The sequence below is a fragment of the Thermobia domestica genome, chromosome 11 (genome assembly GCF_964235325.1).
Source record: "Thermobia domestica chromosome 11, izTheDome1.hap1.1, whole genome shotgun sequence".
Taxonomy (NCBI): Eukaryota; Metazoa; Arthropoda; class Insecta; order Zygentoma; family Lepismatidae; genus Thermobia; species Thermobia domestica.
Window position 1 is genome coordinate 216,349,207 of NC_137464.1, and position 23,555 is coordinate 216,372,761.

Consider the following 23,555-nt stretch of genomic DNA (forward strand, 5'->3'; position numbering starts at 1 on the left):
TTCTTTGGAGCATCACTAATAGCTTTGAGGAAGAAAAGTGGCGGCATTCGTCCCATCGCAATAGGCAATGTGTGGAGGAGATTATCAGCCAAAATCATTTGCCATAGAATTAGAGAACCTCTAACACATTTTCTATCCCCACACCAACTTGGAGTTTGCGTCTCATATGGAGCAGAAGCAGCAGTCCACGCTGCTCGTATGTATTACTCTTTTCCACACCAGCAGGAGAAAGTGTTTCTGATTTACTTATAACAAAACTCAGTGACATAGGTGACTGGGATCTAAGTCTGTAGACGAAAATATAAAACCTCAAGTGAGATTAAGGAAGAAAAGAAAGAAAATAACTTTTATTCATGAGCGAATTCTTAGGCAAGCTGGTTATGCATTTTATTTTCTGTAGTCTGACAATACAAGTGACTTTCCTGTGAATTTAGAAGTGATTACCAGCGTTAGAAAACAGTAACGGTAATTCATGGAAAGTAGAATACTAATAAGAAAGAGGCAAGAAAAAAGATCTAATTTAGTTGTTCGAAATAGCTTTGAGGAAAAGGGGTTAAATTCCAAAGTTGTACAAGGGCAATGAACTACTAGTTTTAACATTTGTGAAGGAATACGTTGATTACGAGCAAAATCTTTTAAAAGTTTGTGAAGAGCACGGATTAATGAACCTAATAACAAATTGCAGAAAGTGTGGAAAGGAGATAACAGGGAAAAAACGTGGCGAAAGCGGACGCCCAACTTCGGAATAAATGCCTAAAAATTGATTATTTTTAAATTTTCGTAGCTTCTTTACACTTTCTGTCGAAAACCAGACGGACAACTAACTTCGGAATAAATGCCGGAAATATTATTTACCAAGAGTACCCCCAAAATTAATACTGATTGAAAGATGTATTGCGTGACAACTAATAATAAAATTCTGGGAGTTACTGTTTATATTAATACATTTTGTAAACTTTTCCTGGCATTTATTCCGAAGTTGGGCGTCCGCTTTCGCCACGTTTTTTCCCTGTTATCTCCTTTCCACACTTTCTGCAATTTGTTATTAGGTTCATTAATCCGTGCTCTTCACAAACTTTTAAAAGATTTTGCTCGTAATCAACGTATTCCTTCACAAATGTTAAAACTAGTAGTTCATTGCCCTTGTACATTCGCCATGTTGATAACATAAATGCTCGTTTCTTTCCCACAATGCAACTGTTCAGTTACCTTGCGCCAAGTAGTTCCCTCCGCTCGCCGTATAGTCCCATGTTTGTAACCACTTATATATAACAAATAAACATATTTTTTGAGACTCTTATATATTATCAAGCTCACAAACGATCAAATTATCCATATCTTTCCTGTAAATTTTAAAAATTTTGCTGGAAACGGACGCCCAACTTTGGAATTTAACCCAATTTTTACTCTAAATTTACTGATTTTCAGTTTCATTTCGCTATCTCACGAGAAGGGATGTGCGAACGATTAACTTCTCCCCCATTCTGCACTTATTTTGATTTCTTGATGTTAGGTAAACAGAAAATAACAATAAAACATAACTTATATTCACTACACAAGTTAGGTATTTTGGATTTATTTCCCACTTAGGAGTCTGTTCTTCAGATTGAATTCAAAAAGAAAAGGGATAGTTTTGGAACTGGGGGACCAATACAAAGTTAACCTAACCTAACCGAAAGTAACCTAACCTAACTTCCTGCAGTTTTACTATACGGATCCATAGTATAAGTAGCAGTAGCAGTAGTAGTAGGCACGGGTTAGAAGTCCCACAGGGGTTGGTTGGGTTCAGTTCTTGACATGAAATGGACAAATTAAAGACGCCCAATTTTTTCTGTATATTTTACAATCCATGGATCCGTATAGAAAAACTGCAGGGTAGAGTACAGTAAAGTAAGAATAAGTAGGGTAGAATAGAGTCGGGTTAGCTTAAGGTTAGGGAAGTTTCGATGCATTCTGTTAAATTAATAGAACGTAATTTCTCGTCTCTACGTAAGAATACCAACCTTCACGTCTTTGTACACCTGGAGCCATGTCCAGAATACAAATGCTCGTTACTTTCCCACAACCTAACTATGCAGTAACCTTGTACCAAGTAGTTCCCTCCGCTTGCCAAATAGTTCCATATTTATAACCACTTATATATATATATATATATATATATATATATATATATATATATATATATATACATATATATATATATATATATATATATATATATATATATATATATATATATATATATATATATATATATATATATATATATATATATAAACAGAATTTCCGCTTAATCACATATCAGCAAGCACAGAAACGAGCAAATTATTTTTTTCACCCGGGAAATTTTCAAAAATTTGCTAGAAACGGACAACCAACTTAGGCATTTAACCCATATTTACAAATATAGATACAAATATGCAAGCATTTTTTTTTTTTTTTACTTAAAGATTACGGAAAAGCAAGAAACCCGAATTTTAATAAGTAAGTTAGAATATTTCCGAAAATTTTTGAAAATTGATAGGAGAATTGCATGAGTTTCTTTCCCATTGTAAGACTACTGTAAATTTCCAAGCTAGACGTATTGAATACTGAAACCGAGGGGCACGGTGGCTCAGTGGTTAGCCGGTGGGTGTAGCCGAGCGGTCTGAGGCGTTAGGCTGATTACCGTAAGGTGAAGCCCATTGCGGGTTCGAGTCCCTCTGTAGTAGCAAGGGTGGAATTTTAACCGTCCTCGATGTTTCGGTGTTCGTATTCCTGTCGAGTCTAGTAGTCCTGAAAAGTGGTGGAAATAGAAAAAAATAAGTCAGGAAGTAAATAAAAAAATAAAAAAGTGGTTGAGAGCTTAGCTTTGGTACGTGGGGTCCCTGGTTCGATCCCCGGCCAAGTAAGTTTGTGTTGGACAACATGATGTCCGTGGGATTTCCCGCGGTACTCCCGTTTTTTTTCTCATTTCACCAATTATTCCGTCATCTTTCACTTGCTTTAATCATTTTCTTGTTTAGCCTAAAGAACATATACGTGGGACGTTAAACTGAAAGATTTCACGATTTTCAATAGTGAAACTGATCGTTGTACAGGAATAAGATCAGAGATTAGGCTATGGTTATTCCTGGTACCCTGAAGCCGTATAAGAGATTCGTTTCTTGTTGTATGTTACCATTTTGGTATATAAATATGAATATTTGACCCAGAAGTCCTATTGAATTTCTACAACGTTTGGTTACACTAGAGCAGAGGTCGCCAAACCGTCGATCGCGAGCTACTAAATCAGTACCGGTAGCTCGTGGGATATTTTCGGAACATCGCGTTAACGCTCCGGTTGGCTACCCTTGATTTCTCCACTGAGCTGACGCTAACGATAGCAGGCGTTGACAACAACAAATGACTATCTCTCCAGCGCAACTGCCACTGTCAGCCTCATCTCACGGTACGATAGCTCAGAAACTTCATAAGTTTGATGACGACTGCACTAAAGGAATAAAAACGGAGATAAAACTTATTCTCATGGCACTTAATGGATTGCAGAAAGCTGTTTCTCGGTATCTTTTACCGTTTTTACTCTATATAGAAATCAGTATCGAAACCGGAAATAGTATTAAAGTTCCATCATTGCTGATTCTGGTAGAGAGATGCGTGTGAAGATATTATCTCTTCTTGAGTCGTTGAATTTATTTCAAAAAGCCGTTTATTCCTATATATTAGCATATCTCTTCTACGCCAGCCAGGTTTGAAAGCAGAAATGGTTAATTTACACCACTTCCGGTTTTAATAGTTAAAGAAGTATAATAAACATGTTCTAGAAACGCGGAATTGATTCCAAAAGCTTGCTTGTCGCTATTATTTACAATTTCTACCACTTCCGGTTTGACTCAGTGGTTAACGGAGTGTATAGAACTTATTGATGGGACGTTGAATCAATTCCAGAAAACTGTTTTTAACTATATCATACCTTTCTTTTACTATGGAAAATGAAATGAAATCCTGAAGTTTTACGTCCCAGGTTTATGCTGGCTAGGCTATAGGAGACGGTGATGATGAGAATGAATGAAATAGTGGAATGAAGAAAGTGGGAGAAAACGGGAAAACCCATGCTCACAGTGTTTGTCCACCACAAAGCTCACGAGGAAACGGTCTTAAGTGTAAACAACCGATTTGGCTGGGGTCGGGATATGTGTTACGGGAGACCAAAGTAGGAGACACGTATTTTGGCATTTGGGCCCATACGCAGAAATTTCCGAAATACGGGGCCCCAAAGTGGCCCTACATGCTATAACTAGCAAGCGAATGACGTTACTTGTACACAACAGATTTGACTGGGGTCGGGATATGTGTTGTGGAAGACCAAAGTAGGAGATACGTATTTTGGCGTTTGGGCCCATACGCAGAAATTTCAGAAATACGGGGCCCCAAATTGACCCTCTATGCTATAACTAGGAAGCGAATGACGTTACTTGTACACAACCGATTTGGCTGGGGTCCGGATATGTGTTACGGGAGACCAAAGTAGGAGACACGTATTTTGGCGTTTGGGCCCATACACAGAAATTTCCGAAATACGGGGCCCCAAAGTGGCCCTACATGCTATAACTAGGAAGCGAATGGCGTTACTTGTATACAACCGATTTGGCTGGGGTCGGGATATGTGTTACGGGAGACCAAAGTAGGAGACACGTATTTTGGCGTTTGGGCCCATATGCAGAAATTTCCGAAATACGGGGCCCTAAATTGGCCCTCTATGCTATAACTAGGAAGCGAATGACGTTACTTGTACACAACCGATTTGGCTGGGATCCGGATGTGTGTTACGAGAGACCAAGGTAGGAGACACGTAATTTGGCGTTTGGGCCTATACGCAGTAATTTCCGAAATATGGGGTCGCAAAGTGGCCCTACATGCCATAACTAGGAAGCGAATGACGTTACTGGTACAGAATGTTGGCCTGGGTTGGAATATGTTATAATATATCCAAAGGTATGAAACTTGTGTTTGTTGTTAGGTCCCACAAAAAGGAATGTCGAATGTACAGGGTCCGATATTGGTAGATTTTCAATAAGGTCATGAAGTTGGCGTATGTGGTACCCATGCAATTCTGAACAGATGTTCAGCTGGAATGAGCCGTCGAGAGGGATCTGCTGACCACGAGGGTGTCAACCGAGCGAAAGAATGGGTTTTTCGCTTGTATTTCTATGGCTAGGATGTGTGGATACCGGGCGGTACACTTTTATGCAAGAGAGTGAACATTAATATTTAATCGATACGGCGTGTGCTGTCAGGAAACCGGGCACAGTGGCGGAAGTAAAGTTTGCCGCCCTGTCAGGTTTTGTCGGAAGATAAACTACATGTCTTCCACTTGGGCTTATAATAGCCATATCAGGATCTCAGCCAAACCGGTTGTGTACAAGTAACGTTATTCGATTCCTAGTTATAGCATGTAGGGCCACTTTGGAGTACCGTATTTCGGAAATTTCTGCGTATGGGCCCAAACGCCAAAATACGTGTCTCCTACTTTGGTCTCCTGTAACCAGGGACGGCACTAAGGGTGGGCGGGGGTGGGAGGAAGAGATGGCGGCATCATAATTTGTGAACTAGGAACTACTGCGTTGGGTAAAATTAGTAACAAACGAAGAGGAACGAACAGACAATATACCTTAACGGAAACTTGGAATCAAGGGATGGACTAGTGAGGAATTCTCGACGTAGAGGAAGAAAACTGTGTAGCATACATAAAGAAAATTTTAGAGTCAAATGTTGTGTGTTAAAGAAATGTTGAACCTTCTTTTCTAGTTTACTAAAAGTTTGAAATATGACTACCATTACGTTTCTCGGGCCGCAGTGGCTCAGTGGTAGAGCGTTTACCTATGGTGTATGGAGTTCCGGGTTCGATCCCAGCTCCCGCCAAGTGAGCTTTATGGTGGAAAAACACCGTGTGCGTGGGTTTTCTCGGAATTCTCCCGTTTTCTTCCACTTTCTTAATTCCACCATTTCATTCATTTCTCATTATCACCGTCTCCTTTAGCCTAACTGGCATAACGTGGGACGTAAAACTCAAAGATTTCATTTCATTTTTTCCAAAGACAATCATTAAAGCCGATGAAATTTACACGAAACCATCACAAAAATAAACAAAAAAGAATCGTCAACATCGGTTCACATGTGTCGAAGTTGTACCTGAACATACCCGCAACATATATACAGGTTGTTCATTTATTATGTAACCAAAATTCACTGGTGACATCCTCATACCTAAACAATAAAAAAAGTCCATATAAACATAGAACGGAAAACGCGTTGTTTCAAAGTTACGAGATGCCGAAACCGAGAAAATTGTAACTTTGAGGGTGCCTAGCTGATAAACTGTGAGATATCAAAGACGGTTAAAAAATATTAGAGGAACTATTACATTGTCTATCTAAATAACCATGTTTCAGAGTTGGGTTGTACTGACGCACATGATTTTAGAGAGAGAGAGAGGTGGAAAAGCGGAACCTATACCGCAGCTCCCTCTATAAAATCCGTTGCGCCGATACATCCCAACTCTGAAACATGGTTATTTGGATAGACAATGTAATAGTTCCTCTAATACTTTTTAACCGCCTTTGATATCTCTCACAGTTTGAGCTAGGCAGCCTCAAAGTTACAATTTCCTCGATTTCGGCATTTCGTAACTTTAAAATAACGCGTTTTCTCGTCATATGTTCATATGGACTTTTTTTTTTGTTGTTTAAGTACGAAGATTTTACCAGTGAATTTTGGCTACATAATACATTTTCACCCTTTATATATTTATAGATATAAAAACTCCGATAAAGACAGTAAGAAGAATCACGAAAATAGTGAAGAAATGGTGCCCCACATTATTAATCTCCAGGTTATTGACTTCGGTAACGACTTAGGCCGAGATAATCGGTCTAGCTATCTACTGCAACAAACAGAACTCAAGAATTCACTTTCGTTCAAGAGTTATCGTGTGGACTGATGGACGAAAAAAAGTAATTATCATACTCTCAATCTGCACGTGATTGACTCTAATAACGAGCTCAGGCAAAATTAATTGCTCTAGCTTTTATTAAAAAGAAAAAATAATCCAAAAATTCGCTTTTCCTCATGTGTTAAAGTTTGGATTAACGGACGTAAAAAAAAAACTCTCATATTCTTATTCTGCACTGCATTGGCTCCATTAAAGCACTGGCGCAAATTTCGGTGGATGAGGGGGGACATGTCCCCTCCAATCTTGCAACTGGGGGACTGTCCCTCCCAATAATCCGATTTGAAATGTGTTTTTGGGGGAGAAATGCGATTATTTGTGTCCCGTTGCCGCAAAGGAAAGTGAGATCAAATTGATGTCCCCCCTCCAGAATAAGCATCAAATCTGCCTGTCTCCGAATGTTGAAGGCAACTCTGTTCACTGATCTTCCACAGCATTGTTTTTCAATTTCATAAGTATTTTGAACATTGCTTATATATATATATATATATATATATATATATATGAGAACGGTCTTACCCGTCCCCCCAATGTTGAAGACAGATTTGCGCCGCTGCATTAAAGAAGCCATCTAAAATTATCACTCTAGATATTTATTGCAAAACAGAATTGAAAAATTCTCATTGTACGGGATATGGGCTATTGATAGCAAAAGTTAGATTCGATGTTATCCGATAGTACATTAAGAGGATTCCGTGCATTTTCACACGGTGCAATCTCGCACGGTGCTCATTATCGAGCAATTTCACACGGTCCTGGTTATCGCATTAATCAGTCAGCACGTGTGGTGCATTTTCACACGGTCCATCTGCAATCACGTGATTCACCCTGAAACTCCTTTCACTACAAGGGGAGGGAGGACAGAACAAGTATGAACTAAGTAAGAACAGAGAAAGAGCAAATACAAGTTAAATATGAACAATTGCAATTAATACTAGAGAAGCTAGAAAAAAGAAAAAATTAACAAACACACGTTATAATAAAGAAGAGGAAAATAATTACAAAAATAAAATAAAACTAATAACGAAAATAATAGCAAATTAAAGTACATGAAAATAAAAATTCAGAAAAACAAATAATCTTGCGAAAACAGACTAAAATGTGTTACTGGTTTCCACTCCAAATTGATATCGTCTCTGCAGGTCGACTTTCAAGGCATTCTGCGGCTAAGTTGATCAAGATCTCTATTTTCGAAAATAATGTATGGACAACAAAGTCATTCTCCACAGTAAAGAATAAAATAAGCACTTTGTTAATGAAATCGGAACCCATTGTTTAAAAATAGAAAGATGAGTTAAATAAACTTTTATTTTGTGATTATTCTTTTCCTGTTACTGCTTAGTTATCTCTGCAGATGCGTATGGCCATGGTACACCTGTGAATCATGTCATTGGAGGGTGGGGGATAAATAGGGTATAAAAGAATCGCCCTTGATGTCTAATTCCTTAATTTTAGTGTTTTCGTTGTTGGGTGAACATAGTGATTCAACGTAGAAATGGAGTTTATAACAACTAGCAGAGGTAATCGTCTCTTAGTTCATGCAGGGTTCCAGTACTACATGCAGAGAGAAAACAGGGATCATACAGTATGGGTAAGTATCGTATTAATAGAATTAGGATTTTCTGTAAAAATTCATGTTTCCTTTTTTTATGTTCTTAATTTCTTTTCTTTTTTCGGGGGGGGGGGGCAAAGGCTTCATATAATATGACTAGACATCGGATTTTTATGCAAATGCATTGTTTGCTCGTATGCATCTCTGTTAAATTTGGTAGGGGTTTCTAGAAATAATAATATAGTCCGAATTTGAAGCTTTGTAGTGCATATAAATGCATATTTCAAAGGTTAGAGCATATATTAGTACTCAAGAGCATATTCAGCACATTTTATAAGTTTTTATTTCAGATGTATGCTTACAACATGGAATAAATCCAGTTTTAGTTTATATTTTCAATACATTTACATGCCTATGCAACGGAAGGGCTTTTTGCATGAGAAGATGGAAGAATTCCTAATTCATAGACGACCAATAATGTTAGAAACCGATCACCAGAGCAGAAATGCCCACAATTACCAAAACGTTAAGAGAAATCTGATAATAATAATGACATTATAATATCGTGTCGACATCAATTCAGAAACAAGAGATACGAGTATTGGTACTCAGTGAATGCTTAGCTCTAGTTGGTGAAGTTCGACACGAGCTCCGGTCATTTTCTGGTAAATTCGGGCACTCCTTGAAAAAAAAATGACGGATCTTATTGGGAGAAACTCCAACTAAAAATAATTGAAGCCATGGGAAAATATCTCCAAGGGTTAAATTTCAATTTGCCAGAATATATATATATATACTACACTTGCTCCTCTGCGTAAATATTGTATAGTAACATCTATTGATGTTAATAGTTCATTTTCTGGCTACAAATGTCATAAACGGATACCAAAATATGAAGAGAAGCATCTTGTGATACACTGTAAGGCTAATTGCGGGAAGAGTAAACCCTTGAAAACGATTATTATTATTATTATTATTATTATTTGTACAATGGAAACGGGTAGACTCGTATTATTTCGTCCCGGCGGGAGCTCATGTGGTTCGGATTCCACGTTAATAAGTAGGCCCACGTCTCATATAGACTCGATGCTGAACGGAACGTTAAACTCAAAATCAACTCAACTCGTATTATTTCGTGTTAATTGAATCCACTGTAAAATACAAATGTCAAGAAAACCAGAGATCGTGTTCTCATATAACTTAATTCCATTATTTGTGTGTGTTTTAAAACGTTAAGAGTATGTAACCTATAACTATTATAAAAGTAAATTCTAAAAAGAAGTCCCTGAAGTTGTATGCATATTTCATAAATTTTAAGTGCATAAAAATCCGATGTCTAGACATGACATGTTCTCGTAATACATGTTAGTTTCTTTTAATGAAGTAGGTTGGCTTATATTGTGGATTTAATACATTCTTAGTTTTCTTGGTGGTTGTTTTCATAAACTGGGCACCGATCGTCTAAGGCACTCGAAAATATGCAATAATGTATGATATCTTACTTTATGATATCTTACATGTATGATGGTATTTTGAAAATTTCGTAACTTTTAATCTTTATCTGAATTACAAGAACAGTATCTGTATTACTTTTAATCTTTATCTGAGAGGACAGTATACTTGCTTCTCTAAAGCATAAATATTTTTTCACGTTGTTTTAGTACTTCTAATATAGTAAAGCCCCAATTATCCGCGGAATTTGGTAGCAAGGGCACCGACATGGCGAAAATCTCCGATAACCCAAAAATATTTCAGCATAAACACTGTTTTATTGTACGAACAAGACATAATAAAACTTTTAAAATATGTACAATACAGCAGAAAATTGGAAATATGGATTTTTACAATGCAATTTATTTTTATGTATTAGAACATACAGTACATATCTGCGTACGGATTGTCATCCCGCAGCGACTCGAGTACTTATGAAAAATAATAGTAGGCGGCTGCAGCAGGGCTTAAAAAAAAAGTACTCGCGGATAATCGGAGCTTTACTGTGTTTAAAAATTAACTTTCTTTCATGTGATATTTTGCCTAAACAAATATCTACACATATATAATTGCGTAAAAGGAAGTAATAACACAAATTCGCATGATTTTATGTTTCATTTTTTAAACAAAAGATACTTATGAATAATAATTTATTTTGTACATTTGTAACCGAGCAAACGCTTTTTTATGTGTGTGTACGTATATGCGAAAACACATTTCAATTGTTTATTTCAGAAGCTGATGTTTTTATTATTATTATTATTTTAGCTATGCATCAACAGACAGAAGGTAAATTGCCATGGCAGGCTCAATCTGCCCAAGACAGAAGATAAAATAGCAGTTGTGGAAAGAGATCATCAGTGTGTACCTGATGTTGCAGTTTGCGAGATACGAAAGCGACTTTCAAATTGCAAGAAGAGAGCAAGAGACGAGATCCTTACACCAGTGTCTGTTATCTTCAAAGAAGAAATGGCTGTTCCAATTAATCAAGGTCTGGACCTAGTAACCTCCATACCATCGTATGATCAGAAGAAAGGGGGTTTAAATGGTGTTAGAAGGAAATCACTCGGCATACATCAAGGTGCACCGACTCCTAGAAATATCTGCTTTCCCGATTATATGATTCGGTTTGAAGATGGTACCTCGTTTTTACAGTACGACGCACTGGAAGGAGACGGACGAATTCTGTGTTTTGGTTACGAGGGTTTGAAACCAGCACTGAAGGAAAGCGAACAATGGTTATTTGACGGAACGTTCAAGAGTTCCTGTAAGTATTTTCCCCAGTTATACACCATACATGCAGACATAGGAAGCACACATGATAAGACACTGGTTGTACCGGTCTTGTATGCATTGTTGCCAGATAAAACAGAGCGAACATACGAACAACTGTTTACATTTCTTAAAACGTGGTCTGGCCAGAACGAACCTCGAGTGTTAAAAATAGATTTTGAACTTGCTGCAATCAATGCGTTGCGTGCAGTGTTTCCCAATTCACAGGTTTCCGGCTGCCATTACTATTTCAACCAGAGTATCTGGCGGAAGATTCAGAGTATAGGTCTCGTCGAAGAATACCTCCACAATGAAGATGTACGCCATCATGTTCGCATGTGTAGTGCATTGGCATTAATACCAACAAGCAGGATCGATGAAGGTTGGCTCACCGTCATGGAGGACTGTCCATCTGGCCAGAAAATCGAAATGTTCAACGATTATTTCATTGAACAATGGATGGATAATCCAAATGTTCCTAGAGAAATATGGAACTGCAACGGTCAAAGACACAGAACAAACAACCCAGTGGAGGGTTGGCACAATAAGTTAAATCGCACCATATCTAAGAGTACACCACATATCTTTGAGCTTGTGAGTATATTAAAAGCAGATGCGACAGCTAGTTTTCATGCTTTCGCGAGACAGGGCTTAGACTGCAATTCGGAGAAGCGTAGAAAATTCACTTACATCCGTCTTGACGAACGATTGCAATTAGTCCTGGAGAAGCTAGAAAATGGCGCAGACCTTAAAAATTGCTTGAGAAGCTTGAGCTATCTCCAAAAGCTAAGATAATGGGCTATGAACTGTAAAAATGGGTTGACGACGTACAAAAGTAGAAGGTTCCATCTTAACGACGTGCTGTTCGCTCGGAAAATAACAAGATGACAAGGTTCTTCTTAGAACCGCCTTGGAGTATGGAGCTAATATTGTGTGTTTTACAAATCACAACGTTTTTCTATGCTCTAGGGCGGGCACATTTTTCTTCGATTGTTGAACTACCTGTCTGAATTCTCTGATGTGCTGCTTATTTTATTCTTTATTTATTTTAATATGTGATTATTCTATCTTCTGTCCCTAATTATTTTAATTTTTGATTATTCTTTATTTGTTCTTATTTTCATTTGCTGTTCTTTATGTATTAATATCAATTTCCGATAGTTTCTGTTATTTTTTCATTTATTTCAATTTCTTATTGTATATGCTATTTTTCTCTTCTTCTTTACTATTGTTTGTATTTGCTGATTTCTTTGTTCTATCTTGTTCTTTGTTATTTTAATTTCTGCTTACTTTCTTCATTATTCTTTTTGTGAAAGTGAAACATTTTCTAAGCTCTCCTTCTCTAATATTAATTGCAATTGTTCGTATTTAACTTGTATTTGCTCTTTCTCTGTTCTTACTTAGTTCATAGTTGTTCTGTCCCCCCTCCCCTTGTAGTGAAAGAAGTTTCAGGGTGAATCACGTGATTGCAGATGGACCGTGTGAAAATGCACCACACCTTCTGACTGATTAATGCGATAACCAGGACCGTGTGAAATTGCTCGATAATGAGCACCGTGCGAGATTGCACCGTGAGAAAATGCACGTCACCATTAAGAGATTGACTTCATTAACGAGCTCGTCCGAGTAATTCTTCTCGTTATCGTATTGCAAACAAGAATTTCAGAAATAATCAAAAAATGGATCAAAAGATTACGATCTTGGCGAATTATTAGTTTTTGGATTAGGGGCCTCAACGCTTTTGAACGCCTCCTAAATCGATTTTCGTATTTTCTATGGAATAAGCACATCATACTGAGTTAAGTGATAGTTTGGCTTTGGCTACACTATATGTATAGTTCTCCAGATAGGAAGGCGTAGAAGAAAATTCTTGACTAAAATATAATGGATCTTTTGATCCAAAAACAGAATTCAAAAATTCGCATTCAATCAGGAGTTATCGTGCGAAGTAACGAACATATTAGCAACACGATCTTAAAGGTTCACTGCATGATTCTAATAAAGAAGGAAGATCAAACTTTAAAAATACTTGTCCCTATTCGGTATGTAACCAAATATACTCCAGAAATGTAGAAAGCTGTATAAGCTATTGGATACGATGAATTTAAGTGGAACAAATTCAATTTTTGTTTAACTTTCTGACAAGCAAACAATTAAAAGGAATAATTAACTAATTATAAAAAAAAATGAAATATAAAAGGACCTTGCTTGGGAACAGCTTATTCGATTAGTGAAAACAGGATTGAAATATGGCCAACGATTCTCAATGTAATTGCGAACACGCATATATAAAAGTCAAACTGATCATGTACTTCCTTAAGGGCGTTAAAATGGGTTTATTTCGTAACTTTGAAGAACAGCATGTGTATGTTTAAAACTGAACACATTTTCATGAAAAATTATCATGGAACTAGTAGACAGGCACATAAATGTCGATTTAGTCTTATGACAAATTTTTTCTTACGCCCGCTTTAACTAACCAGATCGTTACACAGCACTATTTTTTTTGAATTCTGTAGATAGAAGGTGACCATAATTATGTATATTATGTTTAACTGACTGTAATATTTGTAATTCTGACAAAAAAGTTTCGATATGGCAACTCTATGTACCCTGACAGTAGGCATAATGACGGCAAGATGGAGCACCGCCACACTATGCCATACCATTGCGAGAGTGGCTGAACGAAACATTCCCGAACTGCTGGATCGGTAGACGTGAGTCTATGGAGTGGCCAGCTCGATCTTCCGATTTGTCACTACCTACTTTTTCTTATGGGTGTTTTAAAGGACAAAGTACATCAACATCACATACACAATTTGGTTGAACTACCAGAAGCAATCACACGAGAGTTCCGTGGCATACCAGCATATGTCTGTGAAGCTGCTTGTGACAACGTTGCCGTTCGTCTCCGGGCATGTATGGATTTGGATGGTGCATTCGTGGACCATGCCATGGAGAACAGAGATTAAAATTCTTGTAAGGAAAGGTATAACAGTAATGTGTTTTTGTTCAAATTATGTTGCTAGTTTCTTTACCGCAGTCTTTGAAACTTCATATACAACATTATGGGTCACCCTGTACATTACATTGCATGTTATTGATCATGTTAGTAATATTTATTCAATCATAATACAATGTATTTAATGTATAATTGTATCATTTTCAAGGTGATTTAGTCTTTCGTGTCCTCGAATCAATTAAAGAAGATGCGACTGTTCGGGATTGAAAATAATGAACGGATTTTGAGAGAACGAAGTTATGCTATTGGCATTTGTAGTCTGGTTAGTTAATCTACTGTATTTACTTTACACTTTAGTGATTGTTTGCTGTAGTTAAATTTTGAATTCTTTTTCTTATTATTACTGTGAGTAAATATATGATTTTAGAAACTTTGCTGTAGGAAAGGGTTCGTATTAAAAGATTCTATAATTACGAGGGCTAATCAATAAAGAATGATTATAAATGAAAAAAATAATTATTCGTACTAATCCTCCAATGTTGAATGGTCTTTTTCAAAAAAATTCTCCACTACGTGGAATGCACTTGTCCCAACATTTTTTGCCAGTCATCAAAGACATGCTGGAAGCAATTTTTGGATAGACCCTTCAAAATCGCCTCCACAGCTTTCATCACTGCCCCTGAAGATGCGAAACGAAGTCCCTGGAGGTGTTTCTTGAAAATTGGAAAAAGAAAGAAATCACAAGGGGCTGAATCAGGGCTATATGGATAATGAGGTACACATGGAATGTTGAATTTCGGAAGATAGTCAACAGAATTTTTGTACTGTTCTTCGCATGTCATTTCCATGATGCCTTATGCGAAACTGAAATTACGTGTGCTTGAACGGCTGTCAAGGTCTGATTCCTGACTCATGGTCTTCAAATTTGCTCGATCTATACGTCACCTCTCCCACTGCACAGACATGCTTCGTTTTCTGTGCTCTGCTGTTGTATTCACCATATAAACTCTGATGATCAGTCTTTATCGATTAGCTCACGTAAAAATAAAATTTGAACAAAGTAAATCACTTTTAATAATAGTTTATTTTTGATTAACGCTATTCAGTTCCAAACCTAGAGTAAACGGCATTTAGATAAAAGATTCTAAAGTAACTGTAATTAGTAGGCTCATATATGATACTCATTAGTCTACTTGACCATAATGACACAGGGAAATCTCTCTTGGAATCTTATTATATATCTTTATTCTAATCTAATATCTCTCTTATACTCTTAATCGTTTTAATAATCTTGTATATCTTGTATTTAGCCGGCATAACCGTAAAAGGTAAAACTTGAAGATTTCATTTCATTTCATATACATGGTTATTTCACTTACCAATTCAGCAAGATCAGGATGAATTTGCATTTTCACATATGATTTTTCAGGGTAAACGACATTTTTATTTCCATTAAAAAAAAACGTATCCATGATGTTTTGGCGTTTCACGATCACTTAACACTATGCACCCAGAGAGAACAACAAATATGTACAATTCACTGTTAACTAAATTAGGCTATATATATAAAATGAGAAGTGAATATCAATTTCTGTGCGCGCAAAACTCCAATAGAAATATTTCAGATAATGAATGGGTTTAAAGGGACAATAGCTGAGTGCTGATAGGGAGTCTGTGGAAGATAACGCTTGCGCAGAACCAAGCTAATTTGTCAAAACACTTAAATGATTGACCAAGTTCAGGGTGTTTTGAAAGACAGAAATGCAATCTCATGACCTCATGCACCAAATAATAGCAGAGAGTTTAAAGAAAAGGAAAGTGTGTGCGTTTCGTGCCCATTCCTTAACAGAAACCCCGAAATGGGAAAGAGTTTTGGCATAAAAGGTTTATGTGTTACTACACCCAGAATACTCACCAAATTATACATCTGTGATTATTTGCTTTCTCCCAAATTAAAATCTAACTGCACAGTTGAATTCAGAAGTTCCCATCATCGAGAAAACCGTGGCCGGGACTTGAAAACACTCCAGGACTTCCGAAAGCCATTTCATGACTTAACATCCTCTAAAGCTATATGTGGACAAAAGAGGTTTCTAACTGTATTTCACTTGTTATCCACTTATTCTTTACAGAGTCAATCTTATTTTATATTTGGACTTTGGCGTTATAGGCAGTGTGACCATTCTTCTCCATGTCTCCAAAGCTATGGATTTGACACATCTGATGCTTTTGATCATTTTTACATGTCAGCTTCTTTTCATCCCCTAAAGTTGGTAGAATTTTCTACCTCCAGATTGTAAGTCATATACAAAGTTTGGGAAATTTCTACAAGCATTCCATACTTAAGCTGAAACATATTCACATGGATACATATATTTCTGGCCTGGTTCTTTTTAGAATCTTTCTGTGTACTAAAGTTCAGCTCGATTGGCTGAATACTTTTTTGCCACAACGAAGTATATTTCAGTGGTTAAGAAGCAAAACCTGCTAAATCCACTTTTCAATTTTGTCAGGAGACGAAACAAAAGTGACTCCCTTGTGTTTCAGAATTGTTGAACAATTTTTTGTTTAGTGGTCACTACTTACTGCAGATGAGTGAAATCAACCACTAAACAAAAACAATTGTTCAACAATTCTGAAACATAAGGAGTCACTTTTGTTTCGTCTCCTGACAAAATTGAAAAATGGATTTAGCAGGTTTTGCTTCTATACCCCAGAATTGTTACATTCGAGGAGGTGCCACGCAAAGGGTACATGCCATCAAAAATTCGAAATTGAGATTTCGATTCGATGTAATTTTCCGTTTGTATTTCTTTTTGTCCTGTTCGTAATAAACGACTTCACGCATGTGTTCAAGTTAAGACAAACACAGTCTCAAACGTTACTTCCAAAACATTTTAAGTGACCCGCAAAATAAAAGTACCTAAACCCCCCATATTAATTTTGCAATTGCTTGCGAATAAACCAACCTCAGTGTTACACAAAGAAACACTAAGAACGTCGTAGCATTTGAGTGTAAGAAATTTCTATTTCCCTAGTTAACAAAACCTCGAAATTCATCTTTGTGAATCAAAGTTATACATTTGGCAACTGCGCTTTCATTGTTTACAGCAAGTTCTACTGTGTAGTTTTGAGATGAGATGTCTTCGGAATTGCGACCAAGTCAGCCCATGTAAACTCCGATCGATTTTCTAAACAGTCTTAAGTGACAAAATTCTTTTGCATTGAGGTCATATCAGCGATTAAAGTGAGAGGGAATACGGGAGGACGCTGTTACCATACTTCCAAAAAAATATTTATTGCGTTCCCCACTTCCAAAAAATTACAATGGGAAAAGATATGCACGGGGACGGCGTGACGTTATATATCCCCTACCTTTCCAGATCCACTTTTACACCTGGGTCATATTCGAATGTGCTACAAAGTCCGGTGAGAGAGAAACTGATAATCTTTCACCGCCACGCTCCTAACCTCTTCCGAAGGAGTCTTGGATCCGCCTGATGATTGAGATGGTTGATAAAGATATTTTTTTGTTATGTATAACCTGTCATAATTTACGATGGTTTGGTAATAAAGAAATGAAAGTATTTCTACCACATTTTGAAAACTTTACTCACAAGAAATATATCCAGCGTTGAATTGGGGTTGGAGAGGGAACGATTAAACTTAAAAATGGGGTACCTGACAATTGAAGGTTCCTTATAACCAGTGAGATTAAAAAAAAAAAACTAAACTGAATTACGTATTAAAGAAGAAAATATACAAAACTAGCAGCATTCACCCCGCTTCGCTGCGGTCACCCTGGAACGTAATAAACTTTGTTACTTAGATAATTTTTACTTTTTCGCTTTCAAGTGATATGATAAAAACCATAGAAGATTGGATTAAATGTTAACATTATATCGCCTGTCATTTATGTTAACCCGCCGAGTGACACGGTCATGTGGGTTGCATATAAATACGGTTAGATTTATATAGCTATGATAAGCTAACAAAGGATTTGTACGTTATGGACACTTGAATGGTCAATTATCTCAAGACACTGGTAATTAAAAATTAAAGTGATATGATAAAAACCATCTAGGGTCCAAATCTTAATAACCCCCCAAAAATAAAAGAAATAGGTTCAGCCGTATTAGCGTGATGAGGTAACAAAGGATTTGTGCGTTCTCTTTTATATATATAGATACATTTTCAGGGTAACTATTACAGCCATTACGTTATTATAAGATTAATTCTACTTCTGAAAATGATTAGAGTGAATATGTATTTGAATAACAAAAGTACTTACATAAGTTTTCCAAAGTATAAAGTTTGAGAAGAACGAAGTTTATCTTCCACTGTTATCTCATTGCTCAGAGATAGCGTTAGTAGAGAGAGGTCACTAGAGGGAGTTTTTTTCCTACTGCGCATGCACAAACAAGCCATGCCCCCTTGACACTGATTGGCTGGCGCCGATCACGTGACCCCGCCCACTGGCCCCGCCCACTGACCACGTCCACGTGCGGGAAATCGAACAACTTGAACCGAACACCCACGGTCTTTTACGACTTCCATTTTAGGAGTATATTTGTTCCCTTTTATGATCTACTGCGCACCTATGCCAAACTTGAGATATGGGGGTTTTCGAACATGCCACACAGCAATGGACACTACGAACACATAGCAGAACAGTGATGTATTCGTTCCAACCCATATTTTATCATAGCAGCTCGATAACACATTCTGGAACCCCCTATTTAACATAGCAGAAATTACATAAGACTAAGAACATATGAACATAGCCGATAATACATAAGATTCATTCTCTTTTATGACCTACTGCGCACCTATGTCAAACTTGGGGTATGGGGTTTTCGAACAAGCCACATAGCAGTGGAGACTACGAACACATAGTAGAGCAGATAATATATAAGACAACGCACCATAGCTGAGATGTATTCGTTTCAACCCATATTTTAACATAGCAGATCGATAACATTTTCCAACCGCCCATTTAACATAGCAGAAACTACATACGACTACGAACACATCGCAAAGCAGAGAATACATAGCAGGGGTGTACTCGTTCTCTTTTATGAGTACATTTTAAGGGGGAACTCGTTCTCTTTTATGAGCACTTTTCTCAACCCGTATTTTAACATATCAACATCGCAGATCGATAACACATTCTCCAACCGCCTATTTAACATGGCTTATTATCACCCCCTATTTTAACATTGCAGTGGAGACTACGAACACATAGTAGATCAGAGAATACATTCTCCAACCGCCTATTTTACATAGCACATATTACATAGCAGAGTTAATAAAAGAGCATGGCTTATTATCAACCCCTTATTTTACCATAGCAGTGGAGAATACCGAACACATAGCAGAGCAGATAATACGTAAATTAGCAGAGATGTATTCGTCCCATAACATGGCAGAAATTACACTGACAAGTGAGACTATGAACATAGCAGAGCAGATATTACAAAAGATTCGTTCCCTTTTATGAGCACTTTTCTCGACCCCCATTTTAATATAGCAGATCGATAACACATCTTCCGACGGCCTATTTCACATAGCAGAAATTACATAAGACTACGAACACATAGCAGAGCAGAGAATACATAAGATTCATTCCCTTTTATGAGCATTTTTCAACCGCTATCTTTAATTACAAACATAGCAGACAATGAATACCTATGTAACATAGCAGAGGGGGTGTACATAAGATTACGAACACACAACTGTATTCGTTCAACCCCCTATTTTAAAATAGCAGAAATTACATAACATTATGAAGACAATCTCCACCCCTATTTTAACGTAGCACAGATTTCGTTCCCAACCCCTAATTTAACATAGCGGAAATGACACAAGCATGTCCCCAAATTACTGACCATCGAGAACAGAGGTCAAACTCAAAAACGGAGTCACGTATTGAGGTGCTGCTTTTGCCCTCAGAGCAGACTACGTGCAACGAGGAGGTCGTAAAAGAATATGACCTATTTTTCATTCCCTAAATAACATTGTATACACACTTGTTACCCCCATTTCCGGTACTGATTAAATACACACACACACGCACACTTGGTTGCGTATGCGAAATATATTTAGTAAAAGTAACACGCATGCGCAGAAATATTTACATTTCCGATTCGATACGCCCTTTGAACCGATTTGGATGAAACTCGGCATATGTGGGTTTTCGGCCATGCTGATTACGAATACCAAATTTATTTTTACCTGGGTCTTATAGTTTATGTGGGATACGCCCTTTCTATGACAATTTTAACCGATTTGAATAAAACTCGTCTATATGGGGTTTTTCGGACATGTTGATTACGAATATGATATTTATTTTTACTTATGTCTTATAGCTTATGTGGGATACGCCCTTTCTATGACAATTTTAACCGATTTGGATGAAACTCGGTATATGTGGGTTTCCGGCCATGCTGATTACGAATATCATATTTATTTTTACTTAGGTCTTACAGTTTATGTGGGATACGCCCTTTGGATGAAACTCGCCATATGGGGGGTTTTCGGACATGCTGATTACGAATATTATATTTATTTTTACCTGGGTCTTATAGTTTATGTGTGATACACCCTTTCTGTTACACTTAAAACCAAATCACTCGTAAACGAAGCAACATATTGAGGTGGTGTTTCTACATTTAGTAATTGGTCACCAGCAACTACATGTTCCAAAAATACTGACCATCGAAGTCAAAGGTCAAACTCGAAAACGGAGCAATATATTTAGGTTCTAATAGGTCATGAACTACTTCATCTTCCAAAACTACTTACCATGGAGGTGAAAAATCAAACTTTTAAACGAAGCAACATATTGAGGTGCCGTTTCCAAAATTAGTAACAAGCCATCAACTACTACATGCCCAAAAGAGGAAATATTGAAACCCAAATAACTCGTAAACGGAGAAATTTTGTACCAAGCAGAAAAAGTGAAGGAGGAATAAATTTCAGTGGCATATTTAGTTTTGTATTAACGAGGAAAATAAAATCAACGCCATTTTAAGTAGCTCAGAATTTCTGTACCTGTTTGGGTTATTCAAAATATACGAAAAAATTAATTTGGATGGAGTATTTTTTTATACTAACGAAAAAGAAAGCAAACATATGCCATTTTAACTAGCTGAGAATTTTATATAATCTTCTAGTATTTAAAAAAACAAAGGGAACCTACTCAATTTTCTACCAACGAGAAATGCCATTTCAACTAGTTCGGAATTTATGTGCCTTTTTGTTGAGTCGTCTATTCAAATTTATGCCAATGAGAAATGCCATTTTTAACTTGTCTAGATTTTCTAGACCATGTTCTAATATTTAAAGAAACGAAGGGGTGAATTTGAGTGACCTATTCAATTTTGCACCAACGAGAAATGTCATAACTAACTACGTATTTTAAACCATTTTGTACTATTTAAATAAACAAACGAAGGTCTCTTGAGTGAGCTTTCCAATTTTGTATCAAGAAGAAAAAAGCGAAAAAGGACAATTTTTTAACTAACTCAGAATTTCATTTCATTTTCTAATACTCAAATTTGGGTGGAGTGTTCAGTTTTGTACCAACCTGAAAAAAGTGAGAAATAAAAAAAATTGATTGGATTATTTCCTTATTATCCAACTGGAAAAAGTGAAGGGCTTTATAGATTTTATATTATTCAAATAAACGAAGGAATAAATTTTTACGTACCAGCAAAGGCGCGGAAGGTTCATTTTTTATACCTTTTGGGGCTATTCAAATAATCGAGGGAATAAATTTGGGTGGTGTATTTTATTTTTGTACTCATTCGAAGAAAAGCAAAGAAGAACCATTTTATACCTTTTTTGCCATTTAATTAAAGGGAATAAATAAATATGAGTGTCCTATTTCTTATTGTACAAACGAGAACCATTTATAACAGGCTTAGATTTTTATGCCTTTTTTGTAATATTTAAACAAACGAAGGGTTAAATTTGAACAGAAAAAAGCTACACAAATAAACAAAGGAATAAATTGTTAATAAGCACAAAAAGCAAAGAAAGACCATTTTAACTGCCTCAGCTTGATATACCATTTGAGCTACTCAAACACATTTGTTTGTTCCATTTAAGAAAATAACAAATTTATTAGGGTGTCCTATTTCCTTTTGTACTAACGAGAAAAAAGCCAAAAAGGACCATTTTAACTGGCTTAGAATTTTATACCTTTTTGTAGTATTTGTATCAAACAAAAAGCAAGGAAATACCATTTAACTAACTAATAATAATTTTTGTGCTAACCAGAAAAAAAGCGAAGAAAGACCATTTTTAACTAGCTCAGAATTTCTAGAACATGTTGTACTATTTAAACAAACGAAGAGATAAATTTGAGTGGTTATTCCATTTTGTAGCAAGACCCTTTTAACTAACTTAGAATTTTGTAATACTCAAATAAACGAAGAAATAAATCTGGATGTAGTATTAGGTTTTGTGTCAAGCCGAAAAAGGAATAAATTTCTACTCACCAGAAAAGCGAAAAACGATCAGCATTCTATACTTTTTGTGCCATTTAAAAACGGGTGGCCTATTTCCTTTTGTACCAACGAGAAAAAAACAACAAGGACCATTTTAACTGGCTTAGAATTTTATACCTTTTTGTAAAATTTGTACCAAACTGAAAAAGAAGGAAATACCATTTAACTAACTAATATTTTTGTACTAACCAAAAAAAGCGAAGAAAGACCATTTTAACTAGCTCAACATGTTATAACTTTTTGTGATACACATTTGGGTGGTCTACCCAATTTTGTACCAACGAGAACTGCCTTTTTAACTAGCCCAGAATTTCTTGACCATGTTGTACTATTTAAAGAAACAGGAATAAATTTGTACTAACCAGACTCAAAATTTTATATCATTTTGTAACACTCAAATGGGCGAAGGAATAAATATGTGTAACCTGTTCACTTTTGTAGCAAGCAGAAAAAGGAAAGAAGTAACATTTTGTACTAATCAAATAAGCGGAGGAATAAATTTGTGGGGCCTATTTAGTTTTGTAAATTCTTTAACTAGCTCAATATTTCAGTACCATTGTAACTAACTCCAACAAAAGAATAAATTTGAGTGGCTTAAGCAAAGGTCAGTGGCAACTAGCTCAACAATTTGTACCTTTTGTGCTGTTAAAATAAACGAAGGGTTAAATTTGAGTGAGCTATTCAATTTTGTAGCAAGTAGAAAAAATTAAAGAATGAATGAATCTTGTTTGCTTCTTTACTTTTGTATTAGCAATTAAGAAAGCGGAGAAGGTCTAC

At 36.4% G+C, this 23,555-nt stretch overlaps 2 protein-coding genes across 2 annotated transcripts in view; both read left to right on the top strand.

The window, feature by feature from the left end:
- The first annotated feature begins 344 nt into the window (after positions 1-344).
- LOC145663743 (uncharacterized) overlaps positions 345-23,555 on the top strand; it is an 89,205-nt gene continuing 65,994 nt past the window's right edge. Inside the window, exons 1-2 of the mRNA XM_081729827.1 lie at positions 345-465; positions 14,474-14,587. Of these exons, the coding sequence (XP_081585953.1) occupies positions 14,513-14,587 (75 nt within the window). The 5' untranslated portion in view covers positions 345-465; positions 14,474-14,512. The remainder of the gene's footprint in view (positions 466-14,473; positions 14,588-23,555) is intronic.
- On the top strand, positions 11,640-12,098 carry LOC145665458 (uncharacterized). Its single transcript, XM_081732766.1, has one exon. It carries the CDS (start codon positions 11,640-11,642, stop codon positions 12,096-12,098), a length of 459 nt encoding a protein of 152 aa, XP_081588892.1.

Excerpts from the sequence above, each read along its gene's own strand:
- LOC145665458 (XM_081732766.1), top strand. The coding sequence starts at position 11,640 with ATGTGTAGTGCATTGGCATTAATACCAACAAGCAGGATCGATGAAGGT.